A 23959-nucleotide genomic window follows, 5' to 3' on the forward strand; every position below is an offset into this window, starting at 1 on the left:
TTTAGTGCTGATGTGGTTTAAAACTACCAGTGTTACTTTCATCTCAAGGTGCAAGAAAGCCATGCAAATCCTTGCCTGAGTTCTTAGTCCCAGTGCTGCAGTCTTTAATTGAAGTTAATGAAATTACTGCTTGCTCAGGCCCTTTATGCATACAGTAATTCCTCACCTAACGTAGTTATGTTCTTGAAAAATGCGACTTTAAGAGAAACGATGTTAAGCGAATCCAATTTCCCCATAAGAATTAATGTAAATAGGGGGGATTAGGTTCCAGAGAATTTTTTTTCACCAGACAAAAGACATTATATACATATACAATATAAGTTTTAAACAATTTTAAACAAACAATTTAATACTGTACTCAGCAATGAAGAGTGCGAAGTTTGGTTGAGGTGATGGAGTCAGAGGGTGAAAGAGGGTGGATCATCCGGCTGCTCCTCTTGCTGTTCTTTCCAAAGTGCCTGGGGGTGCTCAACCCCCGGCTCTTCCCTAAGCCCGCCCCCGCTCCACCCCCACCCCACCTTTTCCTGCCCCTGCTCCCCCCTCCCCCCAAGCGCACTGCATCTTCACACCTCCCTCCCCACGCCACCTGCCCGCAACAATCAGTTGTTTTGCGGCATTCAGGAGGCTGGGGGAGAAGGGGAGGACACGGCGCGCAGCCTCCTCCTTCCCTCCCTGTGCCTCCTGCCCGCAGCAATCAGCTGTTTGGGGGCATTTGAGGGGGGGCAGGCTGCATGCCGCATCCTCACTCCTCCTCTCTTCCCCCCCCAGCCTCCTGAACGGCGCAAAACAGCTGATTGCTGCAGGCGGGAGGCGCGCAGCCTCCACCTCCCTCCCCGCGCCTCCCGCCCGCAGCAATCAGCTGTTTTGCGGCATTCAGGAGGCTGGGGGAGAGGGGAAGGACGCAGCGCGCGGCCTCCCCCTTCCCTCCCTGTGCCTCCTGCCTGCAGCAATCAGCTGTTTGGGGGCATTTGGGGGACGCATGCCACATCCTCATTCCTCCCCCAAAGCCTCCTGAATGGCGTGAAACAGCTGATTGCTGCAGGAGGGAGTCTAAGAGCAGCTATGGCTGGTTGGTTTTGTATTTTTACATATTAGAACAAGGGTAGGCAACCTATGGCATGCGTGCCAAAGGCAGCACGCGAGCTGATTTTCAGTGGCACTCACGCTGCCCGGGTCCAGGGGGCTCTGAATTTTAATTAAATTTTAAATGAAGCTTCTTAAATATTTTAAAAACCTTATTTACTTTACATACAACAATAGTTTAGTTATTTATTATAGACTTCTAGAGAGAGACCTTCTAAAAACGTTAACATGTATTACTGGCACGCGAAACCTTAAATCAGAGTGAATAAATGAAGACTCGGCACACCACTTCTGAAAGGTTGCTGACCCCTGTATTAGAATGTTATAAATAGTGTTTTAGGGCTGAATTTACTCAAAGAAAAAATACTGTCTGTGATAAGAGGGTATCTCTTTATCTCGTACTTTTCTAAAGTTTCTGTATCAGACAGAAACAAATTAAAATTAAATTTTATTATTATGGACATTTCTTTTATGAGAACACACCTAGATAATTATACTGAACCTCCCTCATTCTCTTTTATTGCACATTTACCTTTTCACTTTCTGTGTCCAAGGCAGATGTTGCTTCGTCCAGTAATAAGATTTTAGGATCTCGTATGATGGCCCGAGCTATAGCGATGCGTTGCTTTTGCCCACGAGAAAGCTGGGATCCCTGAGCCCCAACATTAGTTTCATATTTCTGAAAAATATACCATAGGGGAAATTTTATTCCTAAATGAGCATGCCTTCAATTACTACAATGGATAAACTGGGACAATATTGAGGTGCCCCATGGGGAGTGGGCCATGAGTCTCCTTTCTGTTTGGTAACCCTGTTTGCTTCCTCTCCTTTCTGTTTGGTAACGCTGAAACCTTTCCTTTCTGTCTCCTATCAGAGTTTGAAATTTTGAAAATATTGCTTTCTGCTGGATATTTAATTTTTAAAGTATTTGCCCAACAGTAAAAAAAAAAAAAAAATCAAACCCCAAATCCCCATAAAATAAATCACAAAAAAAAACAACATTATGCCATTCTCCATTCACCACCACCACCACTAAGAGCCGTGAAAATAAAATGACACATGAAAGGTCTAATTTGTTTTGGTGGGAAATCTCATTACATTGAATACCTTGCCTTTCTCAGCTGTCTTTTGTCCCACTATTTAGGCCCCATCATAGCATTTGTTTGATTTTGGTTTTTAGGTTTTTACTGTCCTTGCAAATATACTTACGTCTGGAAGGGACATGACAAAGTCATGCAGCTGGGCCTTCTTTGCTGCTTCTATAACTTCTTTCATAGTGATCTCTTTGCTGTTATCACCATATTTAATATTATCAGCAATACTACAGTCAAATAACACAGGCTCCTGAGACACTATTCCAATTTTAGATCTAAGGAACTGTATATTTACTTTCTTGGAATCGTGGCCATCTATTAACTACCAGTAAAAAAGACAAAATATGATATATCATTTCAGACTTGTGACATACAAAGAATGAATAGCTTTTGCTGAAACAAAATAGTCACAACAAGGCTTTAAATATATACAGCTTTGTAAAATAAAGTGTGCACAACATCACACTACTGTTAGTAACTAGAATAAGAATACTGTTTAGATTTACCGTCTTTGTTTTTAGCAAATAAATGATCACAAGGGTCCCTTCTGGCTTTGAAATCTATGGAATTAAACAGGTCCAAGGAGATAACAGTATAGTGCACATTCTCTGAGTGGCAAGCAACAGGCACAAAATATTTGTATGCCCATTGTGACCAAAGAACTCTAGTAGGCCAAAAGCTGAAGTCTTTACTCAAGGCCATGTGCATTGACTTTTAAGCAGATTTCACAATTGATAGTATGATACATGGACCTTAACTGTTCAGTTCTTACTCAGGCAAAGCGCCCGCTGATTTCAATGAGAATTTTGCCTACAAGAAGACTGAGCAAAAACCAAGGGCCAGCTCATTCCAGGTGGATCTTCTTGAAGAGGTAAGTCTAATTTTCCCTCCCTAACCCTCTCAGATGTCTCTACACTTGGGCTTTGTGGATTCTGAGGGGCAGGAGGGTGTCAAAAAGAGAAGGTGCTGCTCTCCATGACACCAATCCCATCTGTGTGCCTGGATTTCTGCATAGAGGTGTATTACCTCCTTCTAGGGCCTCTCTGTGACTGTTACTGAGCATCAGCAGAGAGAACCAGCCAAGGTTCACCAACTTAGGTTGGATCATTGGAGAACTTTAGACTGTAAATTTGAGGAAAGATCAAGAGAGCTACACCCTATTGTGGATGGTGTGAAAATCCACTGAAGTGATCCTCAGCTGTGCAAATGTTACTTAGTGACTCTTTGGTAAAATCTCCTATGTAACGTTGGAGAAGAACTTTGGAGTTTGAAGATTTCTGCAGCTGGCAAGCACTAAAACTATCCAAGTAGTGAAAGCTGCTTACCACACGTCCTTTCTCAGGGTCATAAAAGCGCTCCAGAAGCTGGACGCTAGTGCTTTTGCCACATCCACTACTTCCAACAAATGCAAGTGTCTGCGCAGGTTTAACAGACACTGAGAAGCCGTTCAAAACTTGGATGTCAGGCCGAGAAGGATACGTGAACCTGCAGTTGATAAATTCAATGCTTCCCTTGAAATTGTCCTGGTGAAAAAGTGAGACAGAAAGTGCTAAGAACTGAATTCTGAAGAGTGACAAAACTCCTCACATTAAATATGATTCTTGTTTCCAATATTAGTTTTTGTGAGTGACTTAGGTGCTTGTGAAATAACCCTGGAGACTGAGAAACCCGAAGACTGACTGGCTTGACTGTCCTGGGACAGGAGTCTTCTATTTAGCCAGAACTATGCTGCTGTATTCATTCATTCTATCAGTGGAAGCTTCCCCACACTGTACTGCAAATAGCCTAAACATAGAAGGGGACCAACTTTTGAGCTGAGACAGTAGTTCATTCTCCAACTCCATTCAGAGGTTTTGATTGCCAACAGAGGTGCCAATTAATGCCAAATTTGAAGGTGTTCCTGTGATATGCTCATACAAGAACAAGGAGATTATAAACATGCTTAGTGACTGAACCCATCTGGATTTAAATCACTGTTGTAGAGGTGGAAGAAAATCTCATTATCCAGTGAATCCATCCAGCTCCCAACTCTCAGATCAGTTATTAGTATGTATTCACCATTTATTGATCCTCTATGTGAAATTTCTGGTAGACTGGGAATAATTTGACTGCATGTCTCATGCTTACATTATAGCACATAGCTCAGTACTTCCCAAAAGCAAGGATATCTAGCAAATATTCAGATGTCAACTTACCTTGCTCACAAACAGAGGTGTATATGAAATAATCCCTAATTACTTGGGTTTCAATACCTATATCATTGGGTTGAATAATGACATTACCTGCATTACTCATCTCTACTCTTACCCATTTTTCCCCTCCATTACTGTAAACACTGATTTGGGGAACCCGATCCACCAGTTGAAAAAAACGTGCAGCAGATATTTTTGCTTTAGCATAGTTTGGAGTATAAGAAGAAGCTCTTCCCAAAGCAGTGCCACTGGTCACAACGGCAGAGATCACCCTGCAGTCAAGGAGGAAAACTTTTAGCTCGTGGGTTATGTAAATTTGTGAATTTTATTGTAAACAACATACTTCTGTAGTAAAGTATGTGCCTGTCTGCAAGTATCTTCTTACCTAAACACATAGCTATAATGAAGTCCTTCATTCTCCACCAAAAAACCTCCATATCGATAAGAGACTGAATTGGCTATGAACACTATACATTGGGCAAAGCCAAAACAGATTCCATAAATATTTGCTTTACTGATTGCAGCTCTGTATGGGATTTCCAGCTGTTCTTCATATGCTTCAATGAACTTTCTCTCCTTCCCTATTCCAGCTACAGTCCTAATGTTAGAGAGGGCTTCACTGGAAATCTGAAGAAAAAAATAGGTTACAGGTAAAACATTTAGGAATCACTCTGAAAAAGTGGGAAGACCTTCTCTTTATCCCACTTTTCACTGAGAGGGCAACATGATTGTTTGGCAAATTATAGAAACTAATGATGTACAAATTGATTCAGATACAATAAGAACTGATGCAAACCTCAAACAGAACCTTTTCTGAAGTCAACCCTCCTCGGACTAGACTACCGCAAAACATTCACGCTGAAGATGGCCTTGCTTGGGCTCTTACACATGGGTGAATTTCACTTTGTATATGTCACTGGCACCACTATTCCTTAATAATAGAATGTGTCCAACTCCAAACAAAGAGGTGTGGTTATTCTGGCAGACCCTCTCATCAGCTGAAACATGGCCTTCCTCAACTTCCCATGCTGATATTGTGTTGTGCTGGGAGATGCGTGTCCGGCTGAACGTAGGACTAGGGATTTGTAATGTATATCTTAGTCTGACCATGGGCTTGACAATGGCATTTTAGGCAGCAATCTCTAGTTAAATGGAGCAACACCGAATATGCCATAATGCTAAATATTTTTAAATATATGGAACTGTGGGAATGTTGGTGTTAATCATAGATGAAAAGTGGTTATTTTCTTGTTTGCACTTTTTAATAACTTTTTTATTTCAATTGTTTTGTTTCTGTTTTTTTCTTACACCAGTGGTCTTGAGGTAAAGGGTGATAGAGCCTAACCTTTTATAAATTAAAGGCAGATGAGTTTACTACTTAAGCTTTTCCATTAACACCTTGCCAGTTCATGTTCAAGAAAAGTGGCTAGATGGAACATACAGATGAGGGTACAATCCTGGCTGCACTGAAGCTAATGGCAAAACTCCCATCAGCTTCGGTGGGACCAGGGTTTCAGCCAGAGGGTAGAGAAAGAGCAATCCCATGCCTGACTGCATGTACAATCTATTGTGTAATATTATCATGCAGTGTAGGAAGCTGGTATCAATTCCCCATTGTCTTTTTCTCTGCTTTGGAAACTTTTTTGAGATACCCGTTAATTGTAAGGATTAGGTTCTAGTTTTGTTGCTTATAAAGTTAGTCTCAACCCACAGTTGGGCTATATTTTCATCAATGGAAGGCATACAGAGTTTATTCTATACCAGATTATTGCTTCATTCAGTTTGTCCTGTGTATTTTAATTCACAGGTTTGTCATGTTTAAATAAGTTTCAGAGTAGCAGCCGTGTTAGTCTGTAAATGTACTTGCTGTTTGCCTTGCCATTTGTAATGGCTCAGTCTGTTTTGCCTTCTCTCATCTACGTATAGATATTCTTACTAAATTTTGTTTCATTGCCTATGAAAGCTTTCTGCATGCAGCATAGAGGAGGTGACCTGAATATGAATACGTAAAAATGATTTAGGTCAATTTTCCATTACATTTGTTCCAGACCAGTGTGTAGCATTAGTGCTGGAGCATTAACATGTACCTTGAAGGAGAGAATAAATAGGCCTTGTGAACTTGAGTATTCAGACTATGTCTTTCTATATTTTAAAATGGCAGAGAAGCAATCATTGTAGAAAAGACTTAAACAAACCCTTTCGTATTTAGATGCTAGGCTGCTGAATAAATTAGAAAATATCACCAGACATAATCAGTCATTGAAGCATTGAATGTCCTTTTCTTCCTAGCCTCTGGGTTATTCCGTTGAGTAATGGCTGATGCACTGGCCATTTGTCAAGTTTTTATCTCTACATCAATTTCAAGAAGGTATTTTGATTGATTATTCGCTGTAAATAATTTAGCCATTGTGAATGAGAGAATAGTCAGCATTGACTCTTCCTAGACTTTGGGTGTCTTTGTTTGAACTAGTGTTATCAACTCCATGAGGCGTTAATTATCTTAATTCATGTTGTATACAGGCATGTGATTTTTTTTTTTTAGTTTTCCTAGAATTCTGTTAACATATAAGGATAATCTAAATTTGTAGAACTCATTCATTTCTACAGTTTAATTTATTTAGACTGCATATCCCTGTTTGTCTGACAAACTGTTTGGCCTCAGTCCCAGAGAAGAAGGAATTGTGCTGTATAACTCTGCCGGCAAGCCTACATCTATGAAAAAAATCATTCCATAATCTCTTTTTTTCTCTGCATCGGGGGCGGGAGGGGAAGGAAGTCTGCACAATTACTAAATGGGGAGTGTTTCTAATACCATGTTTTCCAACTGGCCCCATTTTCTTGGAGCAGATCAGTATTTGCACTGTTGTACCAGGTACGTTTTAAAATGGATCCAGTTCTGGCTACTGGCAACATGTGGCTGGCAGCATCGGTGACAGATTTTAAGACCCTATGAGTGCTGTCAGGGCAGCTGCCCTGTTCACCTCCATTTCTGACTAGGGATGGGGAGAATGGACAACTGCCATTCCCTGTCTCTTCCCCACCTCAGCTGCTGCTACATACACTAGAGGTCTTCCAGCAAATGCAGCTAGTGACTTTGGCTGAGACACTCTCTAAGTAATTACTGATCTGGCTGAGTGCCTATAACCTCTCCACAGAGATCCCTATTAAGAACCACATGTGGAGCAGCCCCTAGATGTTCATTGCCAAAAGACCATGAAGGTTTGCTAACTGGGAAATCGGGAGAGAATGGGAGTGGGAGCAACAGAGAAGGCAGACAATCAGGGAACACTGCACACACAACTTATTCCTCCCCATGAAGGCTCTCACTCCTGTGATGGCTTGCTTAACAAACTTGACCTGTATCTATTTCCCTCACCCACTTTGGAGAACACATACTGCAATTACAATGTACACTTTCTTTGGTATCAAAATGAGACAGCAGAGGAAGACATGCTGCATGGTACAAAAAGTCAAAACAAAAAAGTTTACATTACTCCTATAAAGGAAAGGCTTTACTATGCTATGTTCTAGCTTAGAAAATCCAACTGATGTGGAAACAGTGGGCTCCTAAAATCTAGCCCATCCAGTTGCAGAATACAGCTCACTATAAAAACAACCCAGCTGTCTTTAAAATCAGCAGATACTGTTTTCTGGGTTAGTGCTGAATTCTAGAATGCAATGATTTCTTAATGCACATGACCATTGTTTCCTGCTGATGGGCTACAAAAGCATAAGAGGGTGCCTTCAGATATGCATTTTAAAAGGAATAAGCAATAAAAGAGACTGGAATTAGAGACTCATATCTTACCGTCCAAGGTCATAGCCTTTTTGAGGAGGAAGTCATTTTCCAAGCAGTAAGTACTTTTAGAGCTGGGAAAGTCGCCATGAAATTTCAGTGGCCCGACAAGCAGAAATACTGCCCTTTGTATATCTGTACCACTTCTATAGCGTCTGACTCACTGATAATTCCAACTGCATGAGCTATGACTGTCACACACATCCACCCCAAATGCCTGCTAATCTAAAATTAGTTTTCAGAAAACATTACCTGCCCAGTAATTTCCATAGCTTGCTTGTCCTGTGAGGCAAATCCTGTCAACATTTTAGCCTGCACAGCTCCAGATAAGGCTAAAAAGGGCAGGAAGCACATTATAACTAGACTTAGTTTCCAGCTGAAGTAGAAAGCAATGATAATGGCCACTCCAATGTTGGTTAAGGAACTGACAATCATTCCTATCTGAGATCCGGTAGCCTTAAAAGAAAACAAAAGTAGATTACTGAATTGTATTCCCACAGTAACATCAATCATCATACATGCTTCAAAAGACAATCAAATACCTTCCCATCAAGCTTAGAGCATTCTAGCTATTAAAATAACATGGCATGGATTAGTATGTTTAGATTGACTCCATAGGTATTAGCCCAGTCTAGCTGTCCTTTTTCCCATTGAAGTCAAATGAGAATTTTTGTCAAAACAAAGACTGCAGGCTCAATACCTAAATGTTCTCCTGACCCACAAGCCTTCCAAGGACTAGGAAAGAAAAACAGTCCCTAAGAATGCTAATAGATGTAAAGATGTAATTAGGGGTGAATTTTTACCATTTAGATGACTCCCTTTGACTTCCATAGAAGCTGCTCATGTGCATCAGTATGTGGAATTTGGCCCAAATATCTATTTGTTTTATGTATTTATTTATCTTTGAATAATAAAGAGGTGCCCATAATAGGCTCTATGAACCCTAGCATATAGCTAGAAATACAGCAAAATTCCAGCAGCGCTAAAATAATCAAACAGGAACTCATTGAGGCAATATTTGGCAAAGATTTAAAAAGGGATGAATCACAGTTGCTGTTTATCCCTATTTCAGATAAAGTTTAAAAATACCTTTGTATTAATCTTTGTTGGTAATTTTATCTTTGCCTCATGCACTATGGGAACATTTTTCTTTCTGACAATTTTACTGTATTTGGTTGGTCTGTCTCAGCAGCAACAAACATTTAACTTCACTAAATGGGAACTAAATTGTATATTTAAAAAAAAGTTTGAGCTCTTAAATCATTAGGTGTGAAATTCATCACCCAGGTGTGGAGTGCCAACACCCAGTTCGTCTCACTACTTTATCTCTCTACTAGAGCTACAGGGAGGGATGGGGGCCTGGGACTTGTGGCTGTTTTGGGAGTCTCCATCCCCCCTGCGTACCATGGAAAGGGTCTCTTTACATTAGTCAGTGTGGAGTGCAACAATGAGACAGGTCCAGGATCTGTTCCTACATGGATCCTCTGGCTATAACATGCCACATACGTAGCACAAAGTGGCTGCAGCTGTTATGTCAGATACTTAGAGGTGGTTCTGAACTGGAACAGTTAGCTCCATAGAAATCCAGGGAAGTTTGGATATACATTCAGCTCTGAACCTGGTGACTGGCCTTATACCTGCATGTACCTAAGGTTGTTCCCCCCCTATTTCGTTCTGATTTACCTCACATGGATAAGGTGTACACTCCAGGAGACATTTCTATTTATGTGTTTATATATCACTCCCTAAGCTGATGAGGAAGTTGTCCAATTAGAAGACTTCCCTTCCTCATAGCTCATTTCTCTCCAGACTCAGAAGCAGTGGAGAGGCAAGTGTGGTTTATTTCTGTTAGAAAATGAAGTTGTAAAGAGGGGGAAATCTTGAGGGCTAGCGGGAAACAGAGACAGAGTAGGCACACATTAAGCAGCAGTTTGACAAGTGGATCTTTTGTTTGTTTCCTTCTAAGGGAGAATTTAGAAAACCTGCCACACTATTGCCTAGCAAGGTATAACTGAGCAATCTCCTGAGCAGGTCCGGTGTTCTGTAAATTCAGTAACTACAATGTTTTCTGATTTGTATGTAGGGAATTTGAGCTTAAAGTTTTCTCTTGTCTCTACCCCCCTTTGCACCCTTCCTTTGTTTTAAAAGAAAAGTTAACTCTTTGCGAAACAAGATGTGTAAATGGTGGGGGGAAGAGAAAATAAATCCTTTACCGTGAATTGTAAATGCGGCTGACTGGCAGTCAGCACTGTGAAAACCATAGTATTTAATTTGTGATAATTCAATGTCATGAGAAGTAATAAATCACGTGCAAACGGGGAAAAATTCACCTTAGGAGATGAGATGAGAAATGGACAAAATATGCAAGCAACGATACAAAATTAACACAACTAAACCTAACACTATTTGTAAAACAATTAATACTTTAAAGATAACGTCTATCCATCTATTAGAAATAAATAGGTCCAAGTCACCATTATATATAAAATCTTCTACATCTTTATACATGTTATTGCTAATTTGAACAACATGGGTATTTTTTCAAGCTAGTAATGCTTTTATAGTTAAGGTCAGTGGATCAATAATACGTAATTTTCAACGTTTTTTTTAATGGTTGGGTTCACTTTGAATAATAGTTTCATTCTAAAATGCTGGTACAGGCATAATTGTAGTTTGGCCAATAATAGTTTTTAGTTTGGCCATTTTACTGCTGGGAGTCATCACCTGGTGAGTATCACAGGAAAGGAGAGGATGGCAGCTAGCTCATCTGTCTTGTTGGGCTGGGTCTGGCAGGCATGACCGCAGACAGGCATTGTGATGTTGAAGACATCACGCCTCCATAGGTATTAATAGCCCTTTTGAGGAGCAACTAGCCATAGGTGGTGCCCACCAGGTTTTTATGTTGCTTAATAAAGCACCAGCAGATCCATGTAGATATAGGTGTTCTTTGTAGATTCCTGTTTTTAGGTAACCTTCTACTGTGCCTAATTTATTAAATATTGCCATATTTGGGTTTACTATTGGTAAAGATACCATAAATACAGTATACATAGAGTCTGACACTCAACAAGATTGTTTAGAATAAGATGTGCCTTGATTAGGATGTGGTATCACAGAACCCAAATTTTGAAGAGTACTAAAAGGAATTTATTTCCATGCTTTAACACATTGCCAATTCACAGAAATTCCTTTTGTACTATTTACTTAGGTGTTTATTCTCAATAAGGTTTGGCACCGTTCCAACTTCAACATTTCTTATGTTGTATTGATTGTAGTGTATTGATTACCCTGTCCAATGCATAGCCGCCATAAGTGGTACAAAAATGATTTTCATTCCCACTTTGTTTTTTGCTTTCTTATTATTAACTTTAACCAATTCATTGATTCTTTTGCCTGTCTATTTAAACAAATGAGCAATGTCATGCATATTTAACAGTGTTCCTGTCTTCATTAGCTAGACTCGCAAGTCCATCAGTTATTGATGGAACACTGTTAGCCCCAGTGTGTTTAATGTAGCTGACATGTCTTTTTTTATGTTTTAAAAATCTACTTTATTTTAAAACAGATCCCATAATTTGTTTTTGCTTTGTAACTAGGACTGTCGATTAATCACAGTTTACTCATGCAATTAACTTTAATCGCAATTAATTGCAGTTTTAATCGTACTGTTAAACAATAGAATACCAATTTAAATTTATTAATATTTTTTGATGTTTTTCTACATTTTCAAATATATTGATTTCAATTTCAACACAGAATACAAAGTCTTACAGTGCTCACTTTATATTATTTTTATTACAAATATTTGCACTGTAAAATGATAAAAGAAATGGTATTTTTCAATTCACCTCATACAAGTACTCTAGTGCAATCTCTTTATTGTGAAAGTGCAATTTACAAATACAGATTTTTGTGTGTGACATAACTGCACTCAAAAACAAAAATATGTAAAACTTTAGAGCCTACAAGTCCACTCAGTCCTACTTCTTGTTCAGCCACTTGTTAAGACAAACAACTTTGTGTACATTTTTGGGAGATAATACTGCCCACTTCTTATTTACAATGTCACCTGAAAATGAGAACAGGCGTACACAGGGCATTTTTGTAGCTGGCATTGCAAGGTATTTACCTGCCAGATATGCTAAACATTTGTATGTTCCTTCATGCTTCAGCCACCATTCCGGAGGACATGCTTCCATGCTGATGACACTCATTAAAAAAAATAATGTGTTAATTAAATTTGTGACTCAACTCCTTGAAGGAGAATTGTATGTCTCCTGCTCTGTGTTCTACCTGCATTCTGCCATATATTTCATGTTATAGCAGTCTCAGATGATGACCCAGCACATGTTGTTTCTTTTAAGAACAGGTTTCAGAGTAGCAGCCGTGTTAGTCTGTATCCACAAAAAGAAGAACAGGAGTACTTGTGGCACCTTAGAGACTAACAAATTTATTAGAGCATAAGCTTTCGTGGACTACAGCCCACTTCTTCGGATCCACGAAAGCTTATGCGCTAATAAATATGTTAGTCTCTAAGGTGCCACAAGTACTCCTGTTCTTCTTTTAAGAACACTTTCACTGCAGATTTGACAAAATGCAAAGAAGGTACCAATGTGAGATTTCTAAAGGTAGCTACAGCACTTTGACCATAGGTTTAAAAATCTGAAGTCCCTTCCAAAATCTGAGAGGGATGAGGTATGGAGCATGCTTTCAGAATTTTTAAAAGAGCAACACTACAATGTAGAAACTATAGAACCTGAACCACCAAAAAAGAAAATCAGCCTTCTGCTGGTGGCATTTGACTCAGATGATGAAAATGAACATGCGTCAGTCCGCACTGATTTGGATCATTATCAAGCAGAATCCATCATCCGCATGCATGCATGACCTCTGGAAGGATGAAGCATGAAGGTGACATATGAATCTTTAGTGCATCTGGCACGTAAATACCTTGGTACACCAGCTACCACACTGCCATGAAAATGCTTGTTCTCACTTTCAGGTGACATTGTAAACAAGAAGCGAGCAGCATTATCTCCTGCAAATGTAAACAAACTTGTTTGTCTGAGTGATTGGCTGAACAAGAAGTAGGACTGAGTGGACTTACAGGCTCTAAAGTTGCATGTTGTTTTATTTTTGAATGCAGTTATTTTTTGTACATAATTCTACATTTGTAAGTTCAACTTTCATGATAAGGAGATTGCACTACAGTACTTGTATTCAGTGAACTGAAAAATACTATTTCTTTTGCTTTTTACGGTGCAAATATTTATAATCAAAATAAATAAAAAGTGAGCACTGTACAGTTTGTATTCTGAGTTGTAATTGAAATAAATATATTTGAAAATGTAGAAAACATCCAACAATATTTAAATAAATGGTATTCTATTATTGTTTAACAGCGCAATTAATTGCACAATTAATCATGATTAATTTTTTAATCACGATTAATTATGGATAATTTTTAATCACTTGACAGCCCTATTTGTAACCCTTATGTCCTAAAAATATCAGAGTAGGACTGAGTTTCCTGACTCCCAATAGCATCCCTTATTTGCTCATTGGTATGCAGCCTATCTTTCAATTGGTATAGAAGTGGATAATCTAGACACAGTATTTTTACACATTTCAATTTCTGTCATATTCCAATGTAATGATTTTAAAACCATAGATTTATGCATAAATTGGGTATTGAAAGAAGGATGAGTCCACTCTTTGGTCCTGGTTCCACTTTTGGACATGAAATAGGTTCTGTGGTTGTTGCCGTGGTAGTTGCTGCAAGCGGGTCTACTACCTTTAGGGTAATTCTTTTTGTTTCTGGTACGCGGGACATGTGGATCTTTTTTCCTTGGAGAAAATGTTAATACTTATTTTATAAAACACTTGGTCTTTCTTTGTTAAGGTCTTAACTAGCAGGGAAACTTTTTTGGTTCACCTAATTTCTATTTACACTGTTCATTGCATGTTGTAGTTCCAACTTCCATTACCAGATCCAGGAAGATGGACTTGATCAGCGTGTCAGAACCGGGGCCATCAGCATCTTCAGTTCAGTTGTTGCAGCACTAAAGAAAAAGGAACATAGGGACAGAGCAGCCACTGTTAGCAGTGCCAGTTCCCATGGATCAGAACTATTGGGTCTGACAAGCCTGCTACAGCTCCAGAATGGATCTATGTCCAGCTCCAGAAAAGGGAGATGGATTTGTGTATAATGTCCAAATCGACAGAACCATTGTCAGTTCCTCTGTTAATTCTGGCTACATCCTTGGTTCCAGAGAGCTCTGTCACAGTGTCGGCCCAAATTCACTTTTCAACTCTAGTTCATGTGTCTGTTCCAAGTCTCACATGCAAGGTTTCTAAAAGGAGGCATGTTTCCCTGATCCCAAGGTCTTCCTCATCTCATGTTAGTAAGAAAAGACAGGAAGGTGTTTCTGGTCTTTCCCTGGAACACCCTGTGCTTCCTCCTTCTAGAACCCCCTACAGGGTTTCCACAGACAGGTGGGTCTCCATACCTCCCTCTGGATCCATTGTTATCCTCGGTGCACTCTGGATTCCCTGCTGATCAGTAGCAATCTGGCATTGCAAGCTGTCACTCAGCGATCGCCACTCACTTCTCCACCATCACTACAGCTCTCATTTTGATGTCACTGCACCAGAGGGCTGGGGAGAGCTCCGCACATGGTTCCAGGAATTTAGCCTTGCACATCCGAAAGTTCAGCAGCCACTGCTCATCATCATCCCATATAACAATGTGATCCCACCAGTCAGTGCTTGTTTCCGGGCCCTGAAACAGTGCAACAACCACCTAGAAATGTTTCTTTCCATAGCACACAGAAAAACAGCCTGCAAGGAATCCTCATTTTCCTTGCGGCTCCTCTCACGGCTCTAGAAATACTGCAGGATCAGGCGCAAGGGTTTGAGGAAGGATGCAGAGGCCTGTGGTTCACTACATACCACCGTATGGGATCTGCCTCCTGTAGGCATGTTCCCAAACCCCAGTTGCTGGGGAAACTGGTATTTCTGGGGCCCGTGAGGCCACCTCAGAAATTTTTCAGTTATCCTCCACGTGGATGGAGAGGTAATATTTCATCTACAAAGGATCTGGTAGTCCAGAGATCTTTGGGACCCAACTCCTTTGGATCTGTCGACACTGCAAATGATGATGCCTGAAATGCTGTCCAAGGAAGAAGATGAGGCAATAGCTCCTTTCTTTGAGCAGGAGCATATGGAACCGGATTTTTAATCTGATATATCACTGGATGAGGACTCTACACAGTTCCACAATTTTGGTGGCTCACACGGTGTCCACCTTAAACCTACCTGCAGTACCTATCAAGAGACTTCTCTCCTGGTGTTTGATATCCTTGATGCTACTTCTAGGAGTAAAATATCCCTACCCATTTGGGATGGTTAACTACAGCCAGTAGTTAATTTTGTAACGTTGCTTGCATATTTTGTTATAACAATATAAATCCTTCCTCAATGCGTTAACTAGAACCTCATATAAACACTTAATCAAGTAATTTAGTATTGCCATGATTGATAATCTAGGCAGCAAAGGTTGGAGTGTTAGCAAATGAATCAAACTCCCTGTGATTCTTTGTATACAAAACCCCATGAACCTTTGTGCATGAACTTAAGTGTTTTGTATCTATGATTCTAGTTTTGTATCTATGATTCTAGGGACTCTGTACTTAGGTTAAATTTAGTGTGTGACCAAGTGGTGGAATGTGTATAATATTTTTACCCTGATCCTGTTGACCTGTGAAGAATATGTCCAGATGTCCAGTAAGGGTCCACTTGTGATTGATGAGATAATGTCTCAGTGATTGATGAGATAATGACCCACTGAGAGATGTCTTTAGCTTATTAAGAATTACTTGTTGCCACAGGTGTTTTCTATAATCAGGACAGATAAGCTAAGATACCATTAAAGAACAGATAAATGACAGATATCTTTAACTCATTGATTAGGTAAGCTGAAATAGCATAAAAGGATCTCCTCCACTAGATTAGAAAGGGAAAGGATTTTTCCTTGTCTTGAACAAGTTGGTATATAAAGAGCAGAGTTTCTGGGACTTAGATAGGAGTGAATTGAGCTGCAGTAACTTGTCCAGTTTCCAGATTGGTTTGGTAACCATAGCCTTCCTTTCTATATTCTGTATTGGGTTGTGTTAATTCTTGACTAATTATCATTGATTAATACATTCCAGTTGAGCTTCATTATTTGACCTCTTATTAATAACGGAACTGAAACTAAACCCAAGAGTTGGGGAAAGTTTTTGGCTTTGTTCATTTCACAGCTCTATTTATTGTGTAGAGTGCAGTCACTAGAATCTTCAGAGAAGGCAGAGAATACTGCTTTAGCCTAGAACAAAGCCTTCTCTTATGCAGCTACTGTAAGGCAGAGTTGGTGTTAAGAAGTCTGTGCATGCAAATTAAAATGGAACATGTAAGTGTTTGCAACTTAATTTAACTGAAAGGGGGAGGGAGATGGCTGCTGATTTCGGAGCTGCTGGGGAAATATTGACTGCTTGCTGCTGACAGGAAGCTGTAGGCTGCAACTTTTTCTTCTTTCTCTCTCATTCTTATTTTAAATTCCTTAAAACTCCAAGAAGAAAAAAGTCCAGCAAAACTCCTATCACCCATTAAATATCAGTAACAAAAAAGTCCATACATTACTTTCTGTATTTGTAGAAACAAAATTACTTGCTTTAAGTTTAGAACCAAGTATCAGTGCTAAGGTTGACCACACACATAACTCAGCAGCATACACCTTCAACCAGTAGGGGGTGCTAGAATATGGTGCTAACAGGCAGCCTTCCCCAAAAATAAGAGCATTACTTGTGCAATGTTAGTCTATGCCAGCCTGACACTGATCCCAAAATGGCATACCATGTAGTAGTAGGGAGTGCTTTTCTTAAGTGGATTGTTAGCATAAATCACAACAGCCACTTGTAATAAACTTCACACCAGGCTGAAAATTCTGTTTAATCAATGCTATTACTATTGATGAATTTGGTTGAAAATGACTGTGATATGTTTCAGAAATATGCATTTAGTGATTATGGCAAAATTCCACCTTCAGGAATGAGAAACTGAAGATTATATCCTAAATTCTTCTTTCAGTTATATTGGTGACTTGTGGTAACTTTACTTTTATGGCACTGATCTGTTTACACGGGTATAATGGACAGCAGGATCTGGCTCTAGTTCTGCATTTAGTTCTTTATACGGAGAGTAACAAATTGCTGTGCCAGTCTATGATAGATCGTGCACACATTGGAAATTGCTTAGCTAGGCAGAGTGACAGCAGAGACCATGAGATTAGATCTATATTTATATTACTGTTTACACACTAGATAATTCTTGTGACATCACATACCAAAGTAATGTAGTAATTAGCATGAAGCAAAATAATTCCTAATATATAGTTTCTTACCCCTTGAACCTGTGATGCATCTGTTGCAAGTCTTGTAGTCAAGGCACCAGGGCTGTTTCTGTGGTCATCAAACCAACCAATCTCTTGCCCTAGCATAGCTTGGAAACCAATTTTCCTTAACCGTCTTGTAAGCAACTCACCAGATTTTGCAAATGTGTATCCCTGGTATGCATAAGAACAAATACACTTATTATACAGAACACACACATGCACACACAGCCGGACATGAACAGAAAAGAAACTAGCAAAGCAGAAGTTTAATGAATTGCCATTACCTGCAGGAACTGTGTGAAAAATGATACCACTCCAACAAGGACAAAAAGCAGGCAGATGCCATTGATCAGTGCTCTTTGCTCTTCTTTATCAGGCATGGAAAAGGTCTTTTGGGGAAAAAAAAGAATGTCATAACATTAGATTGTCAATGGTAGTATTAGTGTGAACAAGGTGAGCAGAATTTGTCTATGCCAGTGAAATATAGTATAAAGTTTTCAGGTCAGCCCCTAAAGGTCAGGGTCAGATGAAAACATTATGGGCCAGATCCTCAGTTGGTATAAATCAGTGTAAATTCATTGACTTCAGTGGAGCTTTGCCTATTTACATCAGCTGACTGTCTCATGGACAGATAGGTTTATGAGCGCATTCCCTGTTTTCATTCATAGAAATCTGTGATCTCCCAAATGTAAAATTCTGCTATTTCTTAGTCTGAATTCATAAGATTAAGGAATCAAAACACTTATCCTGATTGGCACCCTGGATATTTAAATTTAAAATTCAATCAGTCTTTATTACTTGATTATTTCACACACAATTGGAACTACAGTACAGCTATACAAATAAATGGAATCAGTCTAAACATACTAGAGAAATTTTAACCAATTGTTTAGAATCTTTTAAAATTTTGAATGGACGTGGATTTCATTTCACTGTATTACTCACATTTATATTAATATTCTATTCTATCATAAAGGCTGGATCCTGGGGTGTGGTCTTGCCTTTAGAATACCTGCATGGTCTGGTTATGAGTTTCTGTGATTTTCACAGTGACCCCCAGGAGAAATCCAGGTGCAAAACACCACAGTTTCAGTAGATGGGTTTCATTTTATTTCTGTTGATTTATATGACAAGCTTATAGCACAAAACGGCCTTATAAATTTGCCAAATGTTTTAGTTTCTGAGTTAGGTTGCATTTATTTAAAGTCCCAACTTCCCAGTCTCTTATGACAGCTTGCTTGTGAAGAGCCAGACTCTCAAATATAACAAGATGAAGCCTGAGGTGTAAAGATAAGATCCAGATCATGATCTGAAGTAAGTTCTACTTTGGATGTACTTTGTATAGATGGACCTCAGCCACAAAGCATGGATCCAAATCCAGATCCAGATTTTCTCAAAGATCAAGGGGGTTTGGATCCAATATTCCAGTTCAAGACCATCTCTCTGTATAATAGAAGTAAAAGGGAATGATCCTTATTGTACTCTTGCAAACTCATAAGTATCAGCCTAGAGCTTGAGGGCATGCTATCATTTGTACTCTCTCTACAGTTATTACAGTGTGTCCAATGAACAAGAAATTATCCACAAAACCATAAACCTCAATTGCTACTGTAAAGCAACAAGCTTCAATGCGGGAAGAAATTTTCCCTTGGATTAATTACCCTTTATGTGGATTTTACACTTTTCTCTGAAGCATCTCGTTCTGGCCACTGTAAGTGACAGGCTACTGGATGGCATTGTTAAGATTAGTATAGCAGTTCTTATTTTTCTAAACTAAGTCATAGAACTATAGAATCATAGGCCTGGAAGGGACCTTGAGAGGTCATCTAGTCCAGTCCCCTGCACTCGTGGCAGGACTAAGTATTATCTAAACCAGTGGTTCCCAAACTTGTTCCGCTGCTTGTGCAGGGAAAGCCCCTGGCGGGCCGGGCCAGTTGGTTTACCTGCTGCGTTCGCAGGTTCGGCCGATCACGGCTCCCAGTGGCCGCGGTTCGCTGCTTCAGGCCAATGGGAGCTGCTGGAAGCAGTGGTCAGTACGTCCCTCGGCCCGCGCCGCTTCCAGCAGCTCCCTTGGCCTGGAGCAGTGAATCGCAACCACTGGGAGCTGCGATCGGCCAAACCTGCGGACGCAGCAGGTAAACCAAGCGGCCCGGCCAAGCGGCGGAACAAGTTTGGGAACCACTGATCTAGACCATCCCTGACAGGTGTTTGTCTAACCTGCTCTTAAAAATCTCAAATGATGGAGATTTCACAACCTCCCTAGGCAATTTATTCCAGTTCTTAACCACCCTGACAGTTAGGAAGTTTTTCCTAATGTCCAACCTAAACCTCCCTTGCTGCAATTTAAGCCCATTGCTTCTTGTCCTATCCTCAGAGGTTAAGAAGAACAATTTTTCTCCCTCCGTGTCTGGCCTTTTCTTCCTGGTTAAGGCTTGCTATAGGGTTAACAAGAATAAAAACAGAGGCAAAAGATATTATGTGCAGTCACTGAGCGTAATACCATTTGCTACACATAGCTAATTACAGCCAAAACAATTCTTTGCCCTACTCTGAAAAAGAGTTGGGGGTTCTGATAGTGATCCAGAGAATACTGGCTGAAGTCACAAGACTGTGGAAAAGATTAGTGGACTCAATTACTCTCTTTTTTCTGTAAAGCAACAATAGGGCAACTCCCTTAACACCCATAAAATCTATGACAGCTGTTGGCTCATTGGGAAGTACAAAATCAAGTACTTATGTTCCAAATACCTACTTGCAAATCAGGACAATTTGCCCTTTGGTACACATGAACAGCTCTCATTGATGCTGCTAATAGAAGATATAGGCATGCTTCAAAGGGAGAACATAGGTCCCACATGTTGTTGAACCAATGTGAAAATAAGTCATTCTCTTGTCAGTGTGGCTTGGGAAGAGAATCCATTAGAAAAAATGTCCAGAGGTCAAATTAGGAATATTTTCCCCTCTCTAATGCTGTTCTTTTATCTCTTCTCTTTATGTCTGATCTTTTTATCTACTGCTATTAAACTGATTGCTGATGAAGTAATGGTCCAAATCTCACTAGTCATCTTTTAGCAGTTCCAGTTTGTAGGAGTTACTGTCAATTGAAATACCTACCCGTTAATTATTTTAGTGCTCATGGGTATAAGCGGCAGCTTGTGTTTGGACTTCTCTGCTAAAATGACAATAGTGCCAATATTCTAACTGGGTTTCACAAATAAAATCACTATACATCTGCCAATCCTCCAAGAGAGCAACATGTTTAGCTCTTGGGAATGGTTAAAAATAGCTGGCAGATTTGACTTTTAAGACTTATGTCTAAACTGTCCTAAATTCTGGTAACTAAATAACTAACAATAGAAAGGGCTGCTGGAATTTTCTTCTTAGTTACAGACGCAAAAATAAAATTCCACAAAATACATTTAACCCTTCGTCTTAAAAGGCCACCCCCAATGTATTTATAGTTCAGCAATGATCTATAAACATTATTGTTTGGAAGGAATTGGAATAGGAATTGCATAGAGATGGTTATTCTCCACTGGCAAAGCCTCTTCAAAGTAATTTTTAACCTTCAGTATCAGCTCCCTGGCAACAAACGCTGCAAAATCCAAAATAATGATGCCTGATTCGCATTTAGTGTTGAGAGCAGTAGCGTAGCTAGGGGGGAAGGAGGGGTAGCAGCCACTCCCCTGAGCACTCACTCGGTGCTTCCCAGCACGTCCGGGTTTTTGGCGGCACTCACTTCGGGCTCTGTTGTGTGCATCTTGTGGCAGCGGCTCCTGCGACCGGTGCTTCTCCTGCTCCCCTCGCTTTGCAGCTCAGCCCGACCCCAGGGAGCAGAGCAGAGCCTGATCTCTGCCAACCTGCCACTGCGTGCGGATCGCAGCCCTGCTGCTGGGCTCCAACTTTTATTTCTTGTTCGGGAAGAGGGGACTCCTCCTGCCCAGCCACCCACACCCCGTGCTTTGCCGCTGCAGCCGTGTTTTGCATGGATGAACCATGGCCACGCTGGTTTGCAGGATGCAGTTCTTAGATGACACTGACCCTTCAATAGCTTGGCTAAGGACTAATCCAGCGTGGGTTTCCCACAGGCAGCTCCGGGTCTTTGGCAGCAATTCGGCGGTGGGTAATTCAGCACGGCGGGTTCTTCAGTCTTCGGCGGCAAGACTTGGGTTTTTCTTTTTTTTTTCTTTGCTGCTTCACAGCGGGTGGCGCCTTTTTTTGTGTGTTCTCTCCCCCTGCTCTTAGAACCTTTAATCTCTATGGTTGAGAGATTAAAGTCTGCTCCAAATGTCTGTGCTCTGCCATTACCTTTCAACAGTAGAACATATGACTTGGCCAGACTTAATTTCATTTACTAAAAAAACATGTAATCTCTTCTCATTAGTCCATCATAATAAGAGCATAATATATAAGGGTGCGTCTGTTGCACTTTTGTCCCCTTGATGCAACCTACAATACTCACCATAGCTCATTTTATCCTTAATTTGTCAGGCTGTGAGCAACTTTGGGAAATATTTGTAATTTATATAGCTGGAAAGATAAAATTTAGGATTTAGCATCTGTTTCTCAATAGGATTTAGTCCAGTTTTATACCTGAGCTGAATGAGACACATAAGAACAGCCATACTGGGTCAGACCAAAGGTCCATCAAGCCCAGTATCCTGTCCTCTGACAGTGACCAATGGCAGGTGCCCCAAAGGGAATGAACAGACAGATTATCATCAAGTGATCCAGGTCTTGTCACCCAATCCCAGCTTCTAGCAAACAGAGGCTAGGGACACCATTTCTGCCCATCCTGGCTAATAGCCATTGATGGACCTATCTTCCATGAATCTATCTAGCTCCCTTTTGAACCCTGTTATGGTATTGGCCTTCACAACACCCTCTGGCAGGAGTTCCAGAGTTTGACAGTGTGTTGTGTGAAAAAATACTTTCTTGTGTTTATTTTAAACCTGCTACCTGACTGGAGGATAGCTAATGTGGCTAAAACCCACTTCATCGGATGCATGCAGTGGAAAATACAGTAGGAAGATATATATACACACAGAGGACATGAAAAAATTGGTGTTGCCATACTAACTATAATGAGAGTAATCGGTTAAGGTGAGCTATTATCAGCAGGAGAAAAAAAACTTTTGTAGTGATAATCAGGATGTCCCATTTCTAACAGTTGACAAGAAGGTGTGAGTAACAGTGGGGGGGGGGAATTAGCTATTTCCCCATCTGTCACCCATAAAGAATGGTTCAGGTTTGGGAATCTCCCTTACATCCTCAACAGTGAAGACCAATGCAAAGAATTCATTTAGTTTCTCCGCAATGGCCTTATCGTCTTTGAGTGCTCCTTTAGCATCTTGATTGTCCAGTGACCCCACTGGTTGTTTAGAAGGCTTTCTGCTTCTGATGTATTTAAAAAAAATGTTTGCTATTATTTTTGGAGTCTTTGGCTAGCTGTTCTTCAAATTCTTTTTTGGTCTAATTATATTTTTACACTTCATTTGCTAGAGTTTATGCTCTTTTCTATTTATCTCATTAGGATTTATCTTCCACTTTTTAAAGGTTGCCTTTTTGCCTCTCACTGCTTCTTTTACTTTGTTGTTTAACCACGGTGGCTCTTTTTTGGTTCTCTTACTACGTTTTTTAATTTGGGGTATACATTTAAGTTGAGCCTCTATTATGGTGTCTTTAAAAAGTTTCCATGCAGCTTGCAGGGATTTTACTTTTGGTGCTACACCTTTTAATTTCTGTTTCACTAACCTCCTCATTTTTGTGTAGTTCCCTTTTCTGAAATTAAGTGCTACAGTATTGGGCCACTGTGGAGTTTTCCCCACCACAGTGATGTTAAATTTAATTATATTATGGTCACTATTACCAAGCAGTTCAGCTATATTCACCTCTTGGACCTGATCCTGTGCTCCACTTAGGACTAAATCAAGAATTGCGTCTCCTCTTGTGGGTTCCAAGACTAGCTGCTCCAAGAACCAATCATTTAAGGTGTCAAGAAACTTTATCTCTGCATCCCTTCCTGAGGTGATATGTACCCAGTCAATATGGGGATAGTTGAAATCCCGCATTATTATTATTGAGTTTTTTATTTTAATAGCCTCTCTAATCTCCGGGAGCATTTCACAATCACTATCACCGTCCTGGTCAGGTGGTCTGTAATATATCCCTACTGCTATATTCTTATTTTTCAAGCATGGAATTACTATCCATAGAGATTCTATAGTACAATTTAGTTCATTTAAGATTTTTACTTCATTTGATTCTGTGTTTTATTTCACATATAGTGCTACTCCCCCACCAGCACGCCCTGTTCTGTCCTTCTGATATATTTTGTACCCTGGTATCATTGTGTCCCATTGAT

General features: G+C 40.1%; 1 protein-coding gene across 5 annotated transcripts in view; it reads right to left on the reverse strand.

The window, feature by feature from the left end:
- Positions 1-23959, reverse strand: part of ABCB11 (ATP binding cassette subfamily B member 11) — a 70193-nt gene that overhangs the window by 1358 nt on the left and 44876 nt on the right. For all 5 annotated transcript variants that reach the window (XM_034785908.1, XM_034785909.1, XM_034785903.1 and 2 more), the window contains 8 exons: positions 17880-17984; positions 17605-17766; positions 8418-8621; positions 4755-4996; positions 4485-4641; positions 3503-3700; positions 2293-2499; positions 1616-1762 (listed from right to left, as the gene is read on the reverse strand). In XM_034785908.1, the coding sequence (XP_034641799.1) occupies positions 1616-1762; positions 2293-2499; positions 3503-3700; positions 4485-4641; positions 4755-4996; positions 8418-8621; positions 17605-17766; positions 17880-17984 (1422 nt within the window). The remainder of the gene's footprint in view (positions 1-1615; positions 1763-2292; positions 2500-3502; positions 3701-4484; positions 4642-4754; positions 4997-8417; positions 8622-17604; positions 17767-17879; positions 17985-23959) is intronic.

This window comes from Trachemys scripta, chromosome 11, assembly GCF_013100865.1.
Source record: "Trachemys scripta elegans isolate TJP31775 chromosome 11, CAS_Tse_1.0, whole genome shotgun sequence".
Classification (NCBI taxonomy): domain Eukaryota; kingdom Metazoa; phylum Chordata; order Testudines; family Emydidae; genus Trachemys; species Trachemys scripta.